At 40.3% G+C, this 21316-nt stretch overlaps 1 protein-coding gene across 1 annotated transcript in view; it reads left to right on the top strand.

Moving 5' to 3' along the window:
- The window catches only part of FREM1 (FRAS1 related extracellular matrix 1), a 179345-nt gene that overhangs the window by 45577 nt on the left and 112452 nt on the right, over positions 1 to 21316 (top strand). Inside the window, exons 6-10 of the mRNA XM_013965901.2 lie at positions 508 to 831; positions 4173 to 4281; positions 11624 to 11755; positions 13881 to 14225; positions 20900 to 21042. Of these exons, the coding sequence (XP_013821355.2) occupies positions 508 to 831; positions 4173 to 4281; positions 11624 to 11755; positions 13881 to 14225; positions 20900 to 21042 (1053 nt within the window). The remainder of the gene's footprint in view (positions 1 to 507; positions 832 to 4172; positions 4282 to 11623; positions 11756 to 13880; positions 14226 to 20899; positions 21043 to 21316) is intronic.

Raw genomic sequence — 21316 nt, forward strand, 5'->3', positions numbered from 1 at the left:
AGTGCAGTGTCTTAGCCGCTGGACTGCTAGGCAAGTCCTTGTACTTTACGTTGGCTATCTCTTGTAATCCTCACTCAGTACCTAGGACCTCTAGGATGTCCATGTTATAGGCGGGGGAAATTGAAATTTAGAAGTTAAGTGACTTGTCCAAAGCCATATAAACCATATGTGCTGGACATGGAATCAAAAGAACAGTTCCTTCTAATCACAAAATTGGTGCTCCACCTCAACTCTGGCTAAATATTGGCATCACCAGAGCACTTTAAGAATACCAAATTGTTGTTGTGGTGGTTTTTTATCTCCTCCTTAGGAACGTTAAATTAGAACATCTGGAAATGGAATTTGGGCATTAGTATGTGATTAAAATCTCTCTAAATGATTCAGATCGCTGCTGGATGCACCCTCTAGGCTGTGACTTTGTGTTAAATATCATGCGATTTACCCTGCTATTATATCAATAGCTTCATTTATAGTTCTCCCCTTTATCTTTTCTTTCTCCTTCCAAAGTCAGAGCGCGCGTGGCTGCCTGTCTATATCAGACCTGGAATTCCCAATCAGATTCCAAGAGCTGCATTCATGGCCATGTTTATTCTGGAAGTGGATCAGTTCATCCTGACCTCACTGACTACATCGGTTCTGGACTGTGAAGAGGATGAGACCCCCAAACCCTTGCTGGTGTTCAACATTACTAAAGCTCCGCTCCAGGGCTATGTGACTCACCTGTGGGATCACACCAGACCAGTGTCCTCCTTCACCTGGAAGGATCTAAGAGATATGCAGATTGCCTATCAGCCACCAAACAGCAGCCATTCTGAGAGGAGACTTTATGAGGTGAGAGGGAAGAGAGACAAAGCTGCCAGACTCTTTGGTATTCAGAGAGTCATTGAAGAGGCCACTTCTCTTTAGCCTGCAGGTTACCTTGTATGGTCACTGCCTCATTGTCCAAAGTCATATAAACCATATGTGCTGGACATGGAATCAAAAGAAGAGTTCCTTCTAATCACAAAATTGGTGCTCCACCTCCACCCTGGCTAAATATTGGCGTCACCAGAGAACTTTAAGAATACCAAATTGTTGTTGTTGTTGTTTTTTATCTCCTCCTTAGGAAAGTTAAATTAGAACATCTGGAAATGGAATTTGGGCATCAGTATGTGATTAAAATCTCTCTAAGAAGAGAATCAATCACTGCAAATCAAGATGCAAACCAGGCAGGTGATGCAAATGAACAAAGCCATCCGGAGGGAGACTGGGGGGAAGTGAGGAAGGAGCTGGCAATTTAGGAAGCAGATGTAACTCAGCTCCAGCTGACTGCTGCATGTGAGAATATGGATGCACCCAGTGTTGCTGTAGCTTTCCTTTTTTAAGAAAAGTTGGAAAGCTCTACTTTTTTTGGTAAAAATATTTCAAGTTTCATAATACATGTGAATGTTTATGCAAAACTGAGGCAGACTCACAGACCTAGAAAACAAACTTGTAGTTACTAAAGGGGATAGGGGAGGGGGAGGGACAAAGTAGGGGTATGGGATTAATTGATAAAAACTAACTATGTATAAAGTAGATAAGCAGCAAAGATATACTGTATAGCATAGGGAATTGTAGCCCTTTTCTTCTAATAATTTATAATGAACTATCACCTGCAAAAATACTGAATCACCATGCCATATACCTGAAACTAATACAACATTGTTAATCAACTATACTTCAGTTAAAAAGTTTCAATATTGTAATTAGCCTCTAATTAAATTAAATTTAAATTAAAAAAAAGGTTCAACTTTTAAACATAGAAGACATTGTAAATTTAAAACATAAAATACCAGCTGCAAAACATTTCTGAGGCCACATTTGGCCCCCAGGTTCACCAGTTAGAGAACTCTGGTGCCTCCAACAGCCTTCTTGCATTACATAGACCACTGAAGTTAGAGATGGTCTAACTTCTATTTGTTTATAATTTTTTCATTAATAAGTTATTTTATATTATTTTCCATCAAGGTTTTCTACTGGAGTCCTTAATTTTAAGTAATAATGCTTACTCAGGGTAGGAGATTCTATATTCTCATTAAAAAGACTCATTTCACTATCACTTTTCATCAGGAAAGTTGTCTTTCTATCTAATCTAAATCATTTCTGCTATTTCTGCCTCTCTCCTCTTGTTTTGTATTCAATGAGAGTAGAGAACAGCTGGTTACAGACTTGTGCACAATAACCCTTCACAAACTTGTAGACCTACCAGCACGTTGATTAAAAAATGATATAAAATTTAAATAAGCAGGTTAACACAGACTTGAGTTCAGGTCTATTAAGGGAAATATGTGTCCCTGGGGTTACCAAATTGCCCTCTATCTAGTTTAGGCATTTTTAGCATTTAGTCTCAAGGGCGGACTATAAATGCCATGCTTTGCCCTTTACTTTTATTTTCTTCACTTCATAATAGTAAGTGGCAACTGGTTTTTCCTTTCCTGTCTTCACTTCTCATTTCTCCCATAAGTGAAGTTGCTCAGTCGTGTCTGACTCCTTGCAATCCCATGGACTGTAGTCTGCCAGGCTTCTCTGTCCATGGGACTTTCCAGGCAAGAGTACTGGAGTGGGTTGCCATGCCCTCCTCCAGGGGATCTCCCTGACCCAGGGATCGAACCCAGGTCTCCTGCACTGCAGGCAGACGCTTTACCCTCTGAGCCACCAGGGAAGCCATAGCACGAGGTAATTTTTCTTTAGATGTCCAGTTTTCTCCCACATCCACAAACAGAGCGCTGCTGCCCTGTCTGCTTCGTATGTGCTATGTCTGGCTTTGTACAGTGTGACACTAGAGCAGAACGTGTCCAGGTGTGTGCTCTTTTGGTTTGTTTTGTTAGAAGGTGACTTTCAATTTTCTCAGTGGAGATTTTGCACTGCTCAGTTCTTTTGGCCGGAAGCCACCTGGGGTGAGACTTCTGCGAGCAGAGCAATGGCCAGTGCAGCTTTAAGCTAGCTGATCCTCCCTTCAGCTGTTACACCAGGCAGTCTCTTGTAGGCATGAAAATCCAACTTCACTCCAGTAGGTACTACATTGATCTTAGAGGAAAGTTCCTTAGTGATAGGGCTCAATCTAATATATATTTATATTCAGTTCAGTTCAGTCACTCAGTTGTGTCCGACTCTTTGCGACCCCATGAATTGCAGCACGCCAGGCCTCCCTGTCCATCACCAACTCCCGGAGTTCACTCAGACTCGTGTCCATCGAATCAGTGATGCCATCCGACTGGTTGGATCTCCTTGCAGTCCAAGGGACTCTCAAGAGTCTTCTCCAACACCACCAAAATGATACCACCCATATCAGTATAGTTTCATTTTCAATGTGTGTATTTGTCACTCTTGACTCTCTCTTTTTAATGTAGTATTTGCTGATGCGGTACTATCTAATTGTTTCTTTTATCCTCTCAAATGGACCACACATTCTTCCAAAGTAGGTGGCTTGCCTTCCTTTACAATATTATACCTCATCCTTCTCTGTCAGCACCAGGTGTAATACACACATAGCATGCAATAAAGTTCAAAATGTATAAGCCTACTTATTAGCTATGAAATTCAAGGGAGCAAATAAAATATAGATATTTAATAATATATCTAGTGGGATAGCTGCCTGTAGATCAGGATCTCTGCAACATTGTTGGCATTTTGAAGTGGCTAATTCTTTGTTGTAAGGACTGACCTGGTCATGGTGGGATGTTATTAATAGTAGCCTCCCTGGCTTCTATCCACTAGATGCCTGTAGCACCTCCGTGGGCATACCTATTTATGAGACCAAAAATGTTTTCAGATATTCCCAAATGCTTCCTGGGGGGATGAAATCACAGTGGAGAACCACTGCTCTAGATCCTATATCTTCACGGGAAGCTGAAGCGGTCTCATGCTGGACTGATGTAGTCTCCTGAACAAATGCAGGGACACATTGCTAGCATATTTGCTTATTTCAGGTTAAGAACTTCAATCATAGAGAAGAAAATTTAAAAACACTGATAAATTAAGGAATAAGACATAGAGCTGGAAAAAGTGAGATTACATTGTCAAAAATGAGGTCAGGCAACAGCAGAAACTGAATTAGTTTTTCCTCCATCTGCGGTATATATCCCAGAATTAATGGTATTTTATATTATAAATTGTCAATATGTAGTTCATATTCAACTGTTTGTTTACAGGTGGAGTTGGAGGTCTATGACTTCTTCTTTGAGAAGAGCGCACCTATTACAGTCCACATCGCCATCAGAACAGCAGATACAAATGCCCCGCGAGTGTCCTGGAACACAGGTGAAGTGCAATATAGGAGTCAAACAGAACAGGGAAGGGAAGACAAGAGAGTACACTGGTCAGTGAAAAAAGGTAGCTTTATTCCCATTATGGAGAAGGCATGGCACCCCAGTCCAGTACTCTTGCCTGGAAAATCCCATAGGCGGAGGAGCCTGGTGGGCTGCAGTCCATGGGGTCTCTAAGAGTCGGACACGACTGAGCGGCTTCACTTTCACTTTTCACTTTCATGCATTGGAGAAGGAAATGGCAACCCACTCCAGTGTTCTTGCCTGGAGAATCCCAGGGACCGGGGAGCCTGGTGGGCTGCTGTCTATGGGGTCGCACAGAGTCAGACACGACCAAAGTGACTTAGCAGCAGCAGCAGCATTCCTATTTTACACACAAAGCAACTGAAACCATACAGGCTATGGGTATCTAGTTGTTCGTTTGGTTTTGTTTTTCCTATTGTCAGGGTGAGAAAATTAAAGTGAGGATTCTGGTGTCCTGAAATTAAGTTCTTTCCTCTACAGGAGATAAGCCAAAAAGGTCCCTTTTTGATTGAGGCAAAAAAGTGACTGTTTGTGATACCGAGCGTAGTTGGACTGAGAGAGAAAAGGTCTCTAACTCAAAATTGTTCAAAGGAATCAAAGAAAGACACAGACTATAATCCATTATCTTATTTTTAAGTTGGGTTGCATGGACATGAAAATACATAATGAAGAGTTTAAACTGCTTTGTCTTCTTATTTTTAATATATGACTGACTTTCAGTCTTACATTAGTTATAGGTATACAATATACTGATTCAATATTTTTATATATTATACTTCATTTAAAGTTATAAAATATTGGCTATATTCCCAGTATTGTACAATATATCCTTGTGGCTTATTTATTTTATACTTGGTAGTTTGTACCTCTTAATTAATTCTCCCTATATTGCACCTCCCCTCTTCCTTTTTCCCACTGGTAATCACTAGTTCTCTGTATCTGTGAGCCTGTTTCCGTTTTCTCATATTCATTCATTTTATTTTTCAGATTCCACACTTAAGTGATAAAATAGGGTGTTTGTCTCTCTGATTTTTTTCACTAAGCACAATATGCTCTATGTGCATCCAGATTGTTGCAAATGGCAAACTCTCATTCTTTATTATGGCTAAGTAATAGTCCATTGTATGTATAAACCATATCTTCTTTATCCTTTCATCTGTTAATGAACACTTTGGTTGTTTTCATATGGTGGCTATGGTAAATAATACTGCTATGAACGCTGGAGTGCAATTATCTTTTCCAATTAGTGTTTTTGTTTTATTCCAGTATACTCAGCAGTGTAATTGCTGGGTCATATGGCAGTTTAATTTCCAGTTTTTTGAGAAACCTCTCTACTCTTTTCCACAGTGGCTACACCAGTTTTGTTTTTGTTCAGTTGCTCAGTTGTGTCTGTCTCTTTGTGACCCCATGGACTGCAGCATGCCAGTCTTCTCTGTCTTTCACTATCTCCTGGAGTTTGCTCAAACTCATGTCCATTGATTTGATGCTGCCATCCAACCATCTCATCCTCTGTCGCCCTCTTCTCCTGTTCTTAATCTTTCCCAGCATTAGGGTCAGTGTATGAGGTTCCCTTTTCTCTATATCCTTGCCAACGTTTGTTACTTGTGTTCTTTTGATGACAGTCATTCTGAGAGGTGTGAAGTAATTCTCACTGTGCTCTTGATTTGCATTTTTCTGATGACTAGCGATGTTGACCATCTTTTTATGTGCCTGTTTGCCATCTATTTTTGATGACAGTCATTCTGAGAGGTGTGAAGTAATATCTCACTGTGCTCTTGATTTGCATTTTTCTGATGACTAGCGATGTTGACCATCTTTTCATGTGCCTGTTTGCCATCTATGTATCTTCTTTGGGAAAATGTCTATTCAAATCTTCTGACCATTTTTAAATTGGATTATTATTATTTGCTGTTGAGTTGTGTGAATTGTTTATATGCTTGTATATTCACTAAGTTGTCTTTTCATTTTGTTTATGGTGTCTTTTACTGTGCAAGTTTCCTTTACTATATATTTGTCTTTACTAGTGGAATTTTCTTTTCTTATGAATTCTTACTTCTTGTTGTAACCCATTCGTTTCTTTTCAACTTGGAAAAGAGCCTTTAACATCTCTTTAAGAACTGGTTTAATGTTGATGTACCCTTTCAGTTTTTGCTTATAAGTTTTTTATCTCTCCTTTAATTCTGAAGGATAATCTTTCTGGATAAAATATCCTTGGTTGTAGGTTTTTCCTGGTTTAGCACTTTAGATACATCACGCCATTCCCTTTTGACCTGCAAAGTTTCTGCAGAAAAATCCATTAATAAATAGCCTTGGGGGAGGAGAGTTCCCTTGTATGTGATTCTTTGTTTTTTTCCTGCTGCCTTTAGAATTCTCTCTTTAACTTTTGCCATTTTAATTATAAAATGTTTTGGTGTGATTCTCTTTGGTTTCATCTTGTTTCGGACGCTCTATGCTTCCTGTACCTGGAAATCTGTTTCCTTCTTCAGGTTCAGGAAGTTTTCAGCCATAATTTCATCAAATATCCTTTGACCTCTTTTGTTCTCTCTTCTCCTGCTAGGACCTCTGTAATGTAAATGTTATTATGCTTGATGTTGTTCCAGAGGTCCCTTAAACTGTTTTCAGTTTTTAAAATTTGTTTTTTGTTGTTGTTGTTCTGACTGGATATTTTCCATTATTCTATCTTCCAGAACACCATATGTCCTCTGTGTCACTTAGTCAGTTAATTATTTCTAGTGTATTTTTCATTGCAGTTATTGTATACTTCAGTTTTGACTTTTTCAGATTCTCTAGCTCATCTCTTCTTTCCCCTCAGTTAGCATTCTTATTACTAATCTTTAAATTCTTTATCTGGTAATTCATTCATCTCAGTTTCACTGGATGGTTTTATAGGTTTCTTTTTTTAGTTCTTTCATTTGAGATAAAATTCTCCATGCTCCTGCTTTCGTTAACTTTTTCTGTCCTATAAAACGAAGTAAAGTTACCCACGTGGTCTTAAATGCATGTCCTTGTGTGGAAACAGTCTGTACATGTCTATACAGTCTGTGCATGTTCCCTGTGGATTTCATGGGAGTGCTGGATCTGATATGAAAGCATAGTGGTCTCTATCAGCTTGGTAGGTGTTGCGGCCGGAGACGGAGGAGCTGGAGCCAGAGCCAGGTATGAGCCAGGGCTTCTCTGCTCAGTTGCCAACACCACCACCCTATTGGGGTAGGGCCAGGTCCCAAGGTACTAGAGCAATAGCCGTGAGGGTTGGGCCCAAGCCAGCTCCATCCCCCACAACTGGGCACTCTCCTCAGCTGTAGCAGCCTCATTCTAGTGGGGAGCTGTGCCTCTGAGCAAGTGGGGCTGGGAAGGGCACTCAGCATGGGCCAGGGCATGCATTGAGGCAGTTGTGAGAGAAGCCAGCCAGTGTCCTGAGTAATTTCAATCTGCTTTCTCCGTCTTATACTGGGAGTAAACAAGAATGTGCGGGTTCTTCATGAGTAGACTCTAGCTCTCTTAAAGCCCTGTTGTCCTACTGGTTTTCAAACCAGCCAATGATCTTCCCACCGTTTGACCCCAGGGCTGGTGCACCCAGTGTATGGTTCAAGCCACTCATTCCCCAGGAATATCTTCATCCTTGTAATGCCCCTCCTGTCCTGTGGCCCCTCCTAGGGGTGTAGACCCCTCTGTGATTACTTCTATTCCCTTCCTGAACAACTTTCTTTTAGCCTTGGTTGCATAAGGGTCTTTCTGTCAGTCTTCAGTCCGTTTCCAGTGAGAATTGCTCCATGTATAGATGTATTTTTGATGTGTTCATAAGGTGGGAGGGAGAAGGGAGGTAAATTCTGCATCCTCCTACTCTGCCATGTCGATTTCCTCTCACTTTACTTCTTTTAAAAGAAGGCCTTGTACTGTTTCTCATTTCTGAGAAGACTTACAATGCAGTGTATATATTTAGATCAGATGTAAATGTGAAATGTAAGTGAAGATTTTTCCCTTTCCCGCTGTTACCATCAATGGCATTCAAGCAGTGCTGGTAGGTTCATTTAACACAGAAAATATCTCTGTCTGATTTAAATCCTCAGGTGGCAGCTTATATAGATTATCTTTTGTGCACGTGTGTGTATGTGTGTGCTTGCACATGGGTAACACACCATGTGTGTGTTTATATATATGTGAGTTTCAGTAGGGATGAACAATATCAGTTGGGCATCCTTCATTTACAATCTGGTTTTCTGTCCTGTTCTACCTCTACTTGAGGGATAATGAGAGAAAAGAAGGAATTGGTGATCTAAAGTTTGATGCTTTCGAATTGTGGTGTTGGAGAAGACTCTTGAGAGTCCCTTGGACTGCAAGGAGATCATACCAGTCAACCCTAAAGGAAATCAACCCTGACTATTCATTGGAAGGACTGATACTGAAACTCCAATACTTTGGTCACCTGACTCAAAGAGCCAACTCACTGGAAAAGACCCTAATGAGGGGAAAGATTGAGGGCAGGAGGAGAAGGGGGCGACAGAGGATGAGGTGGTTGGATGGCGTCACTGACTCAATACTCAATAAATATGAATTTGAGCACACTCCAGGAGATAATGAAGGAAACTTGGTGTGCTATAGTTCATGGGGTTGCAAAGAGCTGGACCTGACTTAGCAACTGAACAACAGCAAAGTTTAGTATACAGCATAGAGACTTAATGGTCTGCATGTTTACGTGTGATCTGAGAAACCTAGGCTTGTTAAGAGCTCTGGATCTGGTTTTCACTACTTTGGACATCAGATTTCTTTTTAAAATAAAATTTTATTATTATGAACTTAATATAAGATCATTGAAAACTTGGAAAGCACAATAAGTAGAGTTAATAATAATGAATAAGTGAATGAAATAATAGTAGTTGGATAAAATTACTCATTACTCCACCACAAAACATAATCACCATCAATATCTTGCTACATAAATTTCTAGTGTTCTTGCTTGCTCCTCTGCTGCATCCCATGATGCCTTGTTCTGTGCTGTAGTGTGCACTCTCGACTTCAAAATCCTTGTTACCAGCCATTGTCCTCCCTTCATCCCTCCTTCCCTGCCTTCTTTCCTTCTGCTCTCTTCTTCTCCCTCACTTCTCTCGCTTTCCTTCCTCTCTCTTTCCTTCCTCTCTCTCTCTCTCTTTTTGTTTCTTTCAGTATTCCTGTATGTCTTAACTCAGGTTCCCTAGCAAAGAGCCCCTGAGGCAGATTATATGCACTAACCTGTACTGAAATCTGGGATAAGGGGAAGGGAAGTTGGGAATTTGGAGGGTAGCAAATAGAAAGATGGTTTGACTGAGCTGGTCGTAGTTTTACAAGAAAACAAAGCTTTATCGCTCAGTAGTGCTGATGTCTCCAGGAGGAGATGGAAACAGTCTGTGTGGGAAGAGTCAGGGGTGGGGTTGGGAAGGGGTGAACAACCACGTGTCAGCATCTTCCATCTCTTCTCTCACCTCAGTCAGTTGCCTCACTGGGGTTAACTTCCCACATGTCCGGGATTGTGTCACTTGGCTCTTCTCAGCAGTCACTGTACAAATTCCTTGAGTCCTATGGTGTGAGACCTGGCCATGGTCACAGGGAAGGTCATGCCAAAACTTGGTCTGGTGGGCAGTTGAAGGCAGCGACATCAGAAGATGAAGCAATGATGGCGGCCAGGGCTTTGCTGTGTGGGGATTGTGGGAAATTTGTTGGAGCTGCCAGGCTAGAAAGTGGGCAGTTTGTCAACATCGGGGGCAGGGGAAGCCAGGCAGATTTGAGGGGAAGCATTAATGCATTAACTGTGTCTACCAGTACACAGTCTTTAAATTTCATCCACTTGTTTCTTTTTTTTTTTTTTAATTGGAGGAAAATTACTTTTCAAGGTTGTGATGTTTTCTGCTGTACAACAATGTGAATCAGCCTTAATGTGAATCAGGTATATATATATATACCCTGCCTCTTAATCCCTCCCATCCCACCCCCCACATCCACCCCCCTAATTTATGACAGAGCCCCAGGCTAGCTCCCTGTGTTACACAGCAACTTCCCACTAGCTATCTGTTTTACACATAGTAATGTATATGCTTCTGTGCGCTCGACTCATCCCACCCTCTCCTTCCCCTACTGTGTCCACAAGTTCATTCTCTGTCTATGTCTCTATGCCTGCCCTGCAAATTGGTTCATCACTACCATTTTTTAATAGATTCATATATGTGTGTTAGTATATGATATTTGTTTTCGTCTTTCTTAGTTCACTCTGTATAACAGGCTGTAGGTCCACCTACCTAAGTTCAACTGACTCAAATTCATTCCTTTTTATGGCTGAGTAATATTCCATTGAATATATGTACCACAACTTCTTTATCCATTTACTGGTTGATGAGCATTTTGGTTGCTTCCAAGTCCTAGCTATTGTAAGTAGTGCTGCAGTAAACATTAAGGAAAATAGATATAACCACTAGGGAGAATAGTATGGAGATTCCTTTAAAAACTAGGAACAAAACTACCATATGACCCAACAATCCTACTACTGGGCTTATACCATGAGAAATCCATAATTCGTAAAGACACTTGTTTCTTTGAAAGGCTTTGCCACCTTTCAAGGTTCTCTTCAGTCTGTTGGGTAATGGGAACGGGTGATGGTACTACAGCTCCCTGTCTCTAACCGCGGTGTTCAGTCTGGATTCTGTCTTCTTGGCTCTGAGCAGCACTTCCCTTTCTCCCCACATTCCCTTCAGTATGCTGGGTCCAAGGAGAAGCTTTTATTGTTAAATTCCTTTAGTTACAAAAATCCCTTCCTTATTAGCGTCTACACTAAAACACAGCCCTCATTACAAAGTTTCAGACTCTTCCTGTCTAACGCCATTAAACACTCCCCTAGCACAGTAGCTCTGTATTTGTGCAGTTAATGACTATTTAACCACTTTAATACTCTATCCTGTGGGCTGCTTATGCTCTTAGAATTTATGTGTGAAAGCACTTCTGACTCTTGCCCATTTTAAAATATGTTAAAGCAGCCTTTGAAAAATTCCTTGTGTACATTTTTGAACTAGAGACCCTTGTGAACATAACGTCTGTTATTTCTTTCTAGTATTCACTTTTGGAACCATTATGCCTCTAAAGGATAGTTCATAAGGAATCAGGTTAGAGTTAATATTACTAATAGTAAAAATGTTAAAGCTAAATTGTAGTTTCTTGAGAAGCTTTTGAAGATACAATTTTTACCTAGTTTTGTGGGTGAAAATTTGTTGCTCTTGTCTTAAAGTAGTCATCTTGGCATGCTGTAGAACTTTGCAGGACATTTTTGTTTGTTTGTTTGTTTTCTCTTGTAGGTCTGAATCTCCTGGAGGGACAGTCTAGGGCCATCACATGGGAGCAGTTTCAGATTGTGGACAATGATGACATTCATGCTGTCCAGGTAGTCACTGTGGATGGCCTGCAGCACGGACGGCTTACTGTGAGAGGTGAAAGAACAAACTTTGTAACTTAGAATTAAACCCAACAATTATTTTCTTCGAAAGCAAATCGTATTTAACAGGATATATATGCTATTTCTTGGGCTCCATTTCTCAATGAATTATCATATTCCCTAGGTCCAGAGATCTTGAAACCATTGACTTTTGTAGTAGATGCTCAAATCAATGGGTGACCATTTATGAATGATATTTTATATTTGAGCCATTATTTAAATCTCAGATTTGCTTTATGAACCCTCTAAATATACTCCTTAACTGATGATTTTAGCCCAGTTTAAAGACAAAATATGTCCTTTTCATTTCTCTGGTTCAGAGAAATGCAATGAAAAACAGAAAAACATGTTGTTAATACTTTAGTAATAATTATGCTCTTATGTTATTAGTAGCAGCTACCATAGTTTAAAAGAAGTGGTTTTATAATTATAAGGGTAGTAGTTATGTAAAGTGGTGGTAGTTATGTATAATTATAAGGGTAGTAGTTAAAGTAATGGCCCTAATAAAAATATCCATAGTTAATAATAATATAGTCTATTCCTTGTAAGGAGCACAGAGGAATTAATTCTGTTATCGTCTTAGTTTACCTATTTGTAAAGCAGAAAGAGAACTCTTGTTTATCACTATATTTGATTAGGAATTCTGAAAAAAATAAAATAGAAATAAAAATGATAGATTCTTTTGCTTAATCCTAGGACAATGGGAGCTTAGCTCAAGCTGGATGTATAAATTAGGATGGGTATTCAGTTGCATGTAAGAAAACTCCAACTACAGCAAGTTAAAACTCAAGAGTTACTTTCTTCTTGTGACAAGTTACATAGAGATGGATATTCTGTATTTATGATGCCAGCAGCTCTTTTCTGCCCTGTCAGTGGTCACAGAATGGTACCTATATATCTAGGTTTCTAATGAGCATTAGGGGAAGGGACAAAGAAAAAGAAGAATTAAAAAAAGCTATGCCATCCAAGTTTGCTTTGTGTAACTATTCCTAGGAGCCTGAAGAAATGAAGTCTAATTACATCTCTTACCTAGTTGCATACTATCCCCTAGGTGCAACAGAGTCTGGGAACCTGAGTATTTTTAAATGGTTATGTCATCATTCCAAATAAGACTAGGATTCTGGTACTGAGAAGGAGGAGAAAGTGGCTGATGGGCAAGTAACCAATAGTGTTCACTATACTCATTTTTGATCTATAAAACCATCTGGAGTGGGAAAAGCTGTGGGCCATCTGCAGAAAGAATTGAAATATTAGTAGTTTGTGCAGAGTGAAGCAATGTTTATCAACACTATAGAAATGAAGCAGAGAGTCATACTCCATAATGATATTCTGGCTCAGAGGAGGCAGAAAATAGTACAAACATTTATTAAGCATTTACTTTGTGTCCAATTGTGCAAAGCATTCTACATACTTTATCGCACATCCACTTTATGAAGCAAGGTACTGTTATTCTTACTTTGCAAGTGAGAACCTGAGACTAAGAGAAATTGACTTGTCTAAGGTCTAGAAAGTGGCTGAGCTGGTATGTGAACTCAAGCCATTTGCCACCACAGCTCAAGCTCTTGGTCATTAAGCCAGTGATTCGCAAACGTTAGCAAGCATTAGACTCCTGGAGGGCTTGATAAAACATGGATTGCTGAGTTCCAGTAGCAGAATTTCTGATTCAGTAGGTCTGGGGTAGGGCCTGAGAACTTGCATTTTTAATGACTTCCCAAATCGTGCTGATGTTGCTAGTTCGCAGCCACTACTCTAAGAGGTGCTGTCGGCTGATAACAATGAATTGAAGAACAACTAATACTTATTGTAGATACACTATGTTTGAGCTCTCTCATTCTTAAGAGGGAATGTTAGGTAGGTATTATCTCTGTTTTATATATGGATCTCAAATAAATTAAATACCTTGCCTAAGTCCACCCTGCTAATAAGTGTTACAACTAGCTAGTATTCAAAACTGGGTCTTTGAAGCCCCAGAGCCCACTAAACCATCTATGGCTTTTCCAGGTGAGGAAAGTATTGGCTGCCCTACTTTCCATTTCACACCCGCTCCTGTAGTGCTGCTTTTACTAACCTGCTGCCTCCATATCTTTCTCATTTTGCCTCATCTCTGTTTTTTCCATCAGGGGGGAAAGGGTTTCTCTTCACTGTGGCTGACCTTCAGGCTGGAGTCGTTCGATATCACCATGATGACAGTGACTCCACCAAAGACTTTGTGGTCTTCAGGATATTTGACAGCCAACACAGCATCCAACATAAGTTTCCCATCAACATCTTGCCCAAAGATGACAGTCCACCATTCCTCATAACAAATGTTGTGATTGAACTGGAAGAGGGGCAGACCATACTAATCCAGGGTTCCATGCTGAGAGCTTCAGACGTGGACTCCAGTGATGACTACATCTTCTTTAATATCACGAAACCCCCACAAGCTGGAGAGATCATGAAGAAACCAGCGCCAGGACTGATAGGTGAGTGCTGGGCAGTTAAGATCACTTGTGTCAGAATTTGTGCTAAAAGAGACATCAAGTCTATGAGGTAAGATGCTATTATTATTATTCCCATTTCACAGATGGGAAGACTGAGACTTAGGTTAAGTTGATCTGTCCACCTGGAACTGGGCCTCAAGGTAACCATCACACTATGAAAAATTAAGTCTACGATATAAGGTGATAGGACAAGTATGGTTGAAGAGATATTTTGACCTATTCTAGATTATTGATAAAAAGTTTCATGAATAACTTTTATTTACACTTTGTTAGAATAATTTCACAACTACTTTTTGAAGTAGATAGGTAAGGAGCTTGACAAAATAGGCGTCAAGCAGTTTTACCTAAGACTATTTGTGTTTTAAACATATTTGATTTTATTTTTAATAGATTATTTAAAAAATCGAGATATAGTTGATGCACTATATATTACATGTTTTAGGTGTGCAGCATAGTGATCCACAATGTTTGAATGTTATACTCCATTTATTGTTATTATAAAATACGGTTATATTCCCGGTGTTGTATAATGTATCTTGAAGCTGCTTTATTTTATGCATAGTAGTTGACACAGCAGTTGGTGTTTCTTAATCCCATACCCCTATATTGCCCCTCTCCCTTCACTCTCCCCACCGGTAGTCACTCATTTGTTCTCTGTATCTGTGAGTCTGTTTCTTCTTTTTGTTACATTCACCACTTGTTCTACTTTTTAGATTCCACATGTAAGTGATATCATATAGAATTTGCCTTTCTCTGGTTGACATTTCATTTATCATAATAGCTTTCAAGTTCATCTGTGTTGTTGTAAGTGGCATAATTTCATTGTTTTTAATAGCTGAGTAGTATTCCATTATGTGTGTGTGTGTGTGTGTGTGTGTGTGTGAATGGCACATCTTCTTTGACCATTCGTTTATTAATGTCCACTTAGGTTACTTCCATATTGAGGCAATTGTAAATAGTGCTGCAATATACATTGGGGTGCATATATCTTTTCAAATTAGTATTTTCATTTTTTTCAAGTATATATCTAGGAGTGGAGTTGCTGGAATATATGGTAAATTCTATGTCTAGTTTTTTTAAGAAATTTTCATACTGCTTTCCACAGTAGCTATATCAATTTACATCCCACCAAGAGTGTACAAGGTTTCCTTTTCTTCACATTCTTGCCAGCATTTGTTATTTGTGTTAGCCATTTCTTACTTGTGATGGCCATCCTGACAGGTGTGAAATGATATCTCATTTGCATTTCTTTGATGATTAGTGGTATTGAGCATCTTTTCATCTGCTTGTTGGCAATCTCTAAGTCTTATGTGGAAAAATGTCTATTCTAGACTTCTGCCATTTTTTAATTGGGTTTTTTGTTACTTTGCTATTGAGTTATATGAGCCATTTGTGTATTTTGGATTTTAATCCCTTATTTGTCATATTATTTGCAAATATTTTCTCCCATTCAGTAGACTGTCTTTTTGTTGTGGTGATAGTTTCTTTCATTGCACTTTTAAGTTGAACTAGGTCCAATTTGTTTATTTTTGTTTTAGGAGACAGAGCCAAAAAAAAACCTCAGTATAGTTTATGTCAAAGAGTGTTCTGCCTGAGTTTTCTTCCAGGGGTTTTATGGTTTCAGGTCTTACATTTAGGTCTATACTCCATTTTGAGCTTATTTTTGTCTATGGTATTAGTTCACAGCTCAGTTGTGTTCAACTCTTTGTAACCCCATGAACTGTAGCCCACCAGGTTCCTCTGTCCATGGTATTTTCCAGGCAAGAATTCTCTAGGGGATCTTCCCGACCCAGGGATCGAACCTGGTTCTCCTGCACTGCAGGAAGACTCTTTACCGTCTGAACCACCAGGAAAGCCATAAGGTGTTAGAGAATGGTCTAATTTAATTGTTTCACACATACTGTCCAGTTTTCCCAGCACCACTTATTGAAGAGAGTGTCATTTCTCCATTGTATAGTGTTGCCTCCTTTGTTGTAGATTAATTGAGTATAAGTGCATGGGTTTATCTCTGGGTTCTCTATTTTTTTCCATTGATCTGTGTGCCTGCTGTGTGCCAGTATCATAGTGTTTTGATTACTGTAGCTTTGTAGTACAGTCTGAAGTCATTGTGTGTTTCCTCCAGCTCTGTTCTTCTTTCTCAGGATTGCTTTGACAATCTGGAGTTTGGTGTTTCCATACAAAATTTAAACTTATTTGTTCTAGTTATGTGAAAAATGCCCTTGGTATATTGATAGGGATTACATTGAATCTGTAGATCGCCTTGGGTAATATGGTCACTTTAACAATTTTAATTCTTCCAGTACGTGAACATGATATATCTTTTCCTCTGTTTGTGTTGTCTTCAGTTTCTTTCATCAGTGTCTTAATTTCAGATACATTTTAATAACCCTGTACTCTGCTCTCCTCACTGCTTTTGATGTCATGGTGGTGGTTTAGTTGCTAAGTTGTGTCCAACCCTTGCAACCCCATGGACTCCTCTGTCCATGGGATTTCCAAGGCAAGAATAATGAGGTGGGTTTCCATTTCCTTCTCCAGAGGATTTTCTAACCCAGGGATTGGACCTGTGTCTCCTGTGTTGGCAGGCAGATTCTTTACTGCTAAGCCACCAGAGAAGCCCTTTTGATGTCATATATTGCATCCAATTGTTTTATGAATCCCTTAACTGCTTATTGTGGATGTAGATGATTTTACCACTTTTGTTTTTTAATCTTCCTCGTATCTTTGTGTGTGAATGACTTACTAACTTTGTGCTGTATGTTTGCCTTTACTAATGAGCATTTTCCGTTTGCAATTTCCATGTTTCTAGTTGTGGTATTTTATTTTTCTCTTAAAATTCCTTCAACACTTCTTGTTAAGCTGGTTTGGTGGCGTTGAACGCTTATCTTCTGTTTGCCTGTAAACTTTTTGATCTCTCCATCAAATCTGAACAAGAGTCTTGCTGGGTAGAATATTCTTGGTTGTAGGTTTTTCTTTTTCATCACTTTAAATATGTTGTGCCACTCTCTTTTGGCCTGCAGAATTTTTGTTGAAATTCACCTGATAGCTTTATGTAGGGTTCCTTTATAAATTATTTGTTGCTTTTCCCTTGCCACTTTTAATATTCTGTCTTTATATTTAATTTTGCCATTATAATTATAATGTGTCTTGGTGCGTTCCTCTTTGAGTAAATCCTATATAGGACTCCCTGTACTCCCTAAACTTAGATAGCTGTTTTCTTTACCAGGTTAGGGAAGTTTTTGACGTGTCTTCAAATATGTTGATAGGTTCTCTGTCGCTTCTCCTTCTGCATCTCCTATAATGTGAATATTAGGGGGGTTGATGTTGTCCCAGAGGTCTCTCAAACTGTCCTCATTTCTTTTCATCTTTTTTCTTCTGCCTACTTAGCATCAGTGGTTTCTACTACTCTGTCTTCCAGCATGCTGATCAGTTCCTCTATGTCATTTAGTCTACTCTTGATTCCTTCTAGGATATTTTTCACTTCAGTTATTGTATTCTTCATCTCTGTCCGCTTGTCCTTCATATTTTTTAACTTTTCATTAAAAAAAATTTCTCATGCTGTGCATCCATTTTTCTCTTGGGTTATTTGATTATCTTTATAATCACTACCTTGAACTCTTTCTCAGGTCGATTGCCTTTCTCTATTTTGGTTAGTTATTCTTATGGGGTTTTATCTTATTTGTTTGAAACACATTCCTTTATTGCCTCCTTTTACCTAGATTGCTGTTTTTATTTTTAGGTATCTGGTAGGTTAGTTATGCTTTCTGATCTTGGAGAAGCAGCCCTTTGTAGGAGATATCATATGTGTCCTAGCAACACATAGCCCTCTCATCACCCGAGCGATATGCTCTAGGGGACGTGTGTGTCTTCCTATTGTGCTGGGCTGACTATGTAGGCAGTCTAATATGCTTGGTTTAGTCCCTGTCCAGTTGGTTGCCAGGCCCTGCATTGCGTGGAGGTTGCTGGCTGTTGGTTGGTGGGACCAGGTCACAAGGTGATACTAGTGCTGGCTTATTGTTGGGTTGGGTCAAGATGCAGGAGACTCTGGGGCTGTTACCACCCAGTGGTGGGTAGAACCAGGTCCTAGGGCTAGTGTGGCCCGCTGGCAGGCAGAGTCAGATACTAGAGTCTACTTACAGGACCTAGGGTCCTAGAGCTGGTTTTGCATCACTGGTGTGTGGGACTACTTCCTGACGCTGTTGAGTGCAGGGTCTGGGGAGTCCTGAAGCTTGTGTTGGCTTGCTAGTGGACAGGACCATGGTCCAGTTGGTCAGGCTGTGTTTGCAGGCTGAATATCTGGGGTTTTATGCAGTTGTTACCTGCCCACTGGTGAATACAACTAGTTCAGAAGCTACAGCAGGCTCCCTGGAGAATGGGTCTGGGGTCCAGGCTATTCTAGAGTTGATGTCTACCCAGAGATGGCTAGAGTTGGGTCATGTCCTCTCTGGTGGGCAGGGCTGTGTCCAGAGGCAACTGTTGGCTCAGGAGGTCTTAAGACAGCCTGAATGAGGTTGTGTCCCTACCCAGTTAGTTGCTTGGCCTAAGACATCCCAGCACTGGAGCCCCCAGGCCTGTAGCCTGGATCAGGGCTTGGTCTTGGCCCTAATAAGCTAGAAGGAGGGTTCCACAGTGGTGCTTGCTAGAGCCAGTGTCTGTGTGGTAGAACAGGTTCCCAAAAATGACTGCTGCCAGTATCTGTGTCCCCAGAGTGAACACTGGTTGCCTCCTGTCTCTCCAGGAGGTTCTCCTAGACAAGCAAGTGGTTCTGACCCAGTTCAGTCCACTCCAGTTCAGTCCAGTCCAGTTCAGTTCAATCTAGCATAGTCAAGTTCAGCCCAGTTCAGTTCAGTTCAATCTCTCAGTCGTGTTCAACTCTGTGTGACCCCATGGACTGTAGCACACCAGGCTTCCCTATCTATCACCAGCTCCCAGAGCTTGCTCATACTCGTTCATCAAGTCAGTGATGCCATCCACCCATCTCATCCTCTGTCATCCTCTTCTCCTTCTGCCTTCAGTCTTTCCCAGGATCAGGGTCTTTTCCAATGAGTTGGCTCTTTGCATCACGTGGCCAAAGTATTGGCGCTTCAGCCTCAGTCCTTCCAATGAATATTCAGGACTGATTTCCTTTAGGATTTACTGGTTTCATCTCCTTGCAGTCCAAGGGACTCTCAAGAGTCTTCTCCAACACCACAGTTCAAAAGCACCATTTCTTTGGTGCTCAGCTTTCTTCATGGTCCAACTCTCATATCCATACATGACCACTGGAAAAACCATAGCTTTGACGAGATGAACCTTTGTCAGCAAAGTCATGTCTCTGCTTTTTAATATGCTGTCTAAATTTGTTATAGCTTTTCTTCCAAGGAGCAAGCATCTTTTAATTTCTGACCTAGACTTCTGCCAAATTACTGCTTCTTCTCTGGGTCCTGAGGCATGTGAGATTCTTGGTGTGCCTTTTAAGAGTGATGTCTGTATTTCCCCCACGTCCCAGGTGGCGCAATGGTAAAGAATCTGCCTGCCAATGCAGGAGATGTAGGAGACCCATGGTCAGGAAGATCCCCTGGAAGAGGAAACGGCAACCCACTCCAGTAGTTTTCCCTGGAGAATCCCATGGACAGAGGAGCCTGGCGGGCTACAGTCCAGGGGGTTGCAAAGAGTCAGTCACGACTGAGTGGGCATGCACACACTCTATTTCCCCCAGCTGTCTGGGACTATCAAAAATAACCCTATAGGTCCTCAAAGTCAAATGCCCTGGAGGCTCATCTTCCCAAGTGCAGGATCCCTGGGCTTAGACTTGGAGTCCTTTGAGAGAAACTCTGCACTTGTAATTATTCTCCTGTACGTGTGTTGCCCACCCTGGGGTATGATACTCGGCTGTATTGTGACTGTAGTCCTCCTACCAACCTTATCGTGGTTTCTTCTTGATAACCTTGATTGTAGATCTCCTCTGGTATGTTCTGGACTTTTTCACTGATGGGTGTTCTGAAGATAGTTATAATTTGGGTATGCCCATGAGAGGAAGTGAGCTCAGGGTCTTTCTCTCCTCTGCCATCTTGGCTGACTTTAAGACTGTTTCTTGAAAATATTTGTCTGATGCTAATTTTTCTATATACTAAGGCAGAGGTAGTAATTTTAATTTTTATGCTTTATTATTTATAAGCTTTGATTTTTGTTGTTCAGTCACTAAGTTGTGTCTGACTCTTTGAGACTGACTCCATGAACTGCAGCATGTCAGGCTTCCCTTCCTTTGCTGTCTCCCAGGGTTTGCTCAGACTAATGTCCATTGAGTCAGTGATGCCATCTTATCATCTAAGCTGTCACCTCCTTCTTCTTCTGCTTTGATAAGAGCATTTAATAATGATCCCTCAACCAAACTACTATACACAAAATTGATAAGCAATAAGGATTTACTGTATAGCACAGGGAACTATATTCAGTATCTTCTAATAATCTATAATAGAAAAGAATCTGGAAAAAATATGAATTACTTTGATATATATCTGAAGCTAACACAATATTGTAAATCAGCTACACTTAAAAAAATACTCCTTGGGTACATGCAACATATTAGGGAGAAAAAACTTGTAGATAAATCCAAAATTATTTTACCCCAACACCTACAGACAGTTACAAAGGTATGTGGTATTTTGTGGACTCCATAGGCTATCCAGTCCCTGGCTTCATTCAGAGGGATCTGTTCAATGGCATCATTTACTATCGTCACTTTGGTGGAGAAATCTTTGAAGATTCATTTGAATTTGTCCTGTGGGACAGCCACGAACCTCCAAATCTCTCAGTGCCACAGGTAAGAGTCCATCTCTGAACACTTTCCCAAAATCTTGTCCACAGATATCAGTTCTGGAAGATATTATTAGAAACTCTGTGAAAACAGATTCCAAAGTTTGAGGAGCAATGGAAGAAGCAAAATTAAGTCCATTTCCTTGCAATATAACTGCTTTTTAATATTTACTTTCCCCCAAACTTATGTGAATAGCTTATGTTCACATTGTTCAAACCTATGAGAAAGTGGAAGTCACTCAGTCATGCCCTACTCTTTGCGACCCCATGGACTATACAGT

Source organism: Capra hircus, chromosome 8 (genome assembly GCF_001704415.2).
Source record: "Capra hircus breed San Clemente chromosome 8, ASM170441v1, whole genome shotgun sequence".
In the NCBI taxonomy this organism is placed as follows: Eukaryota; Metazoa; Chordata; class Mammalia; order Artiodactyla; family Bovidae; genus Capra; species Capra hircus.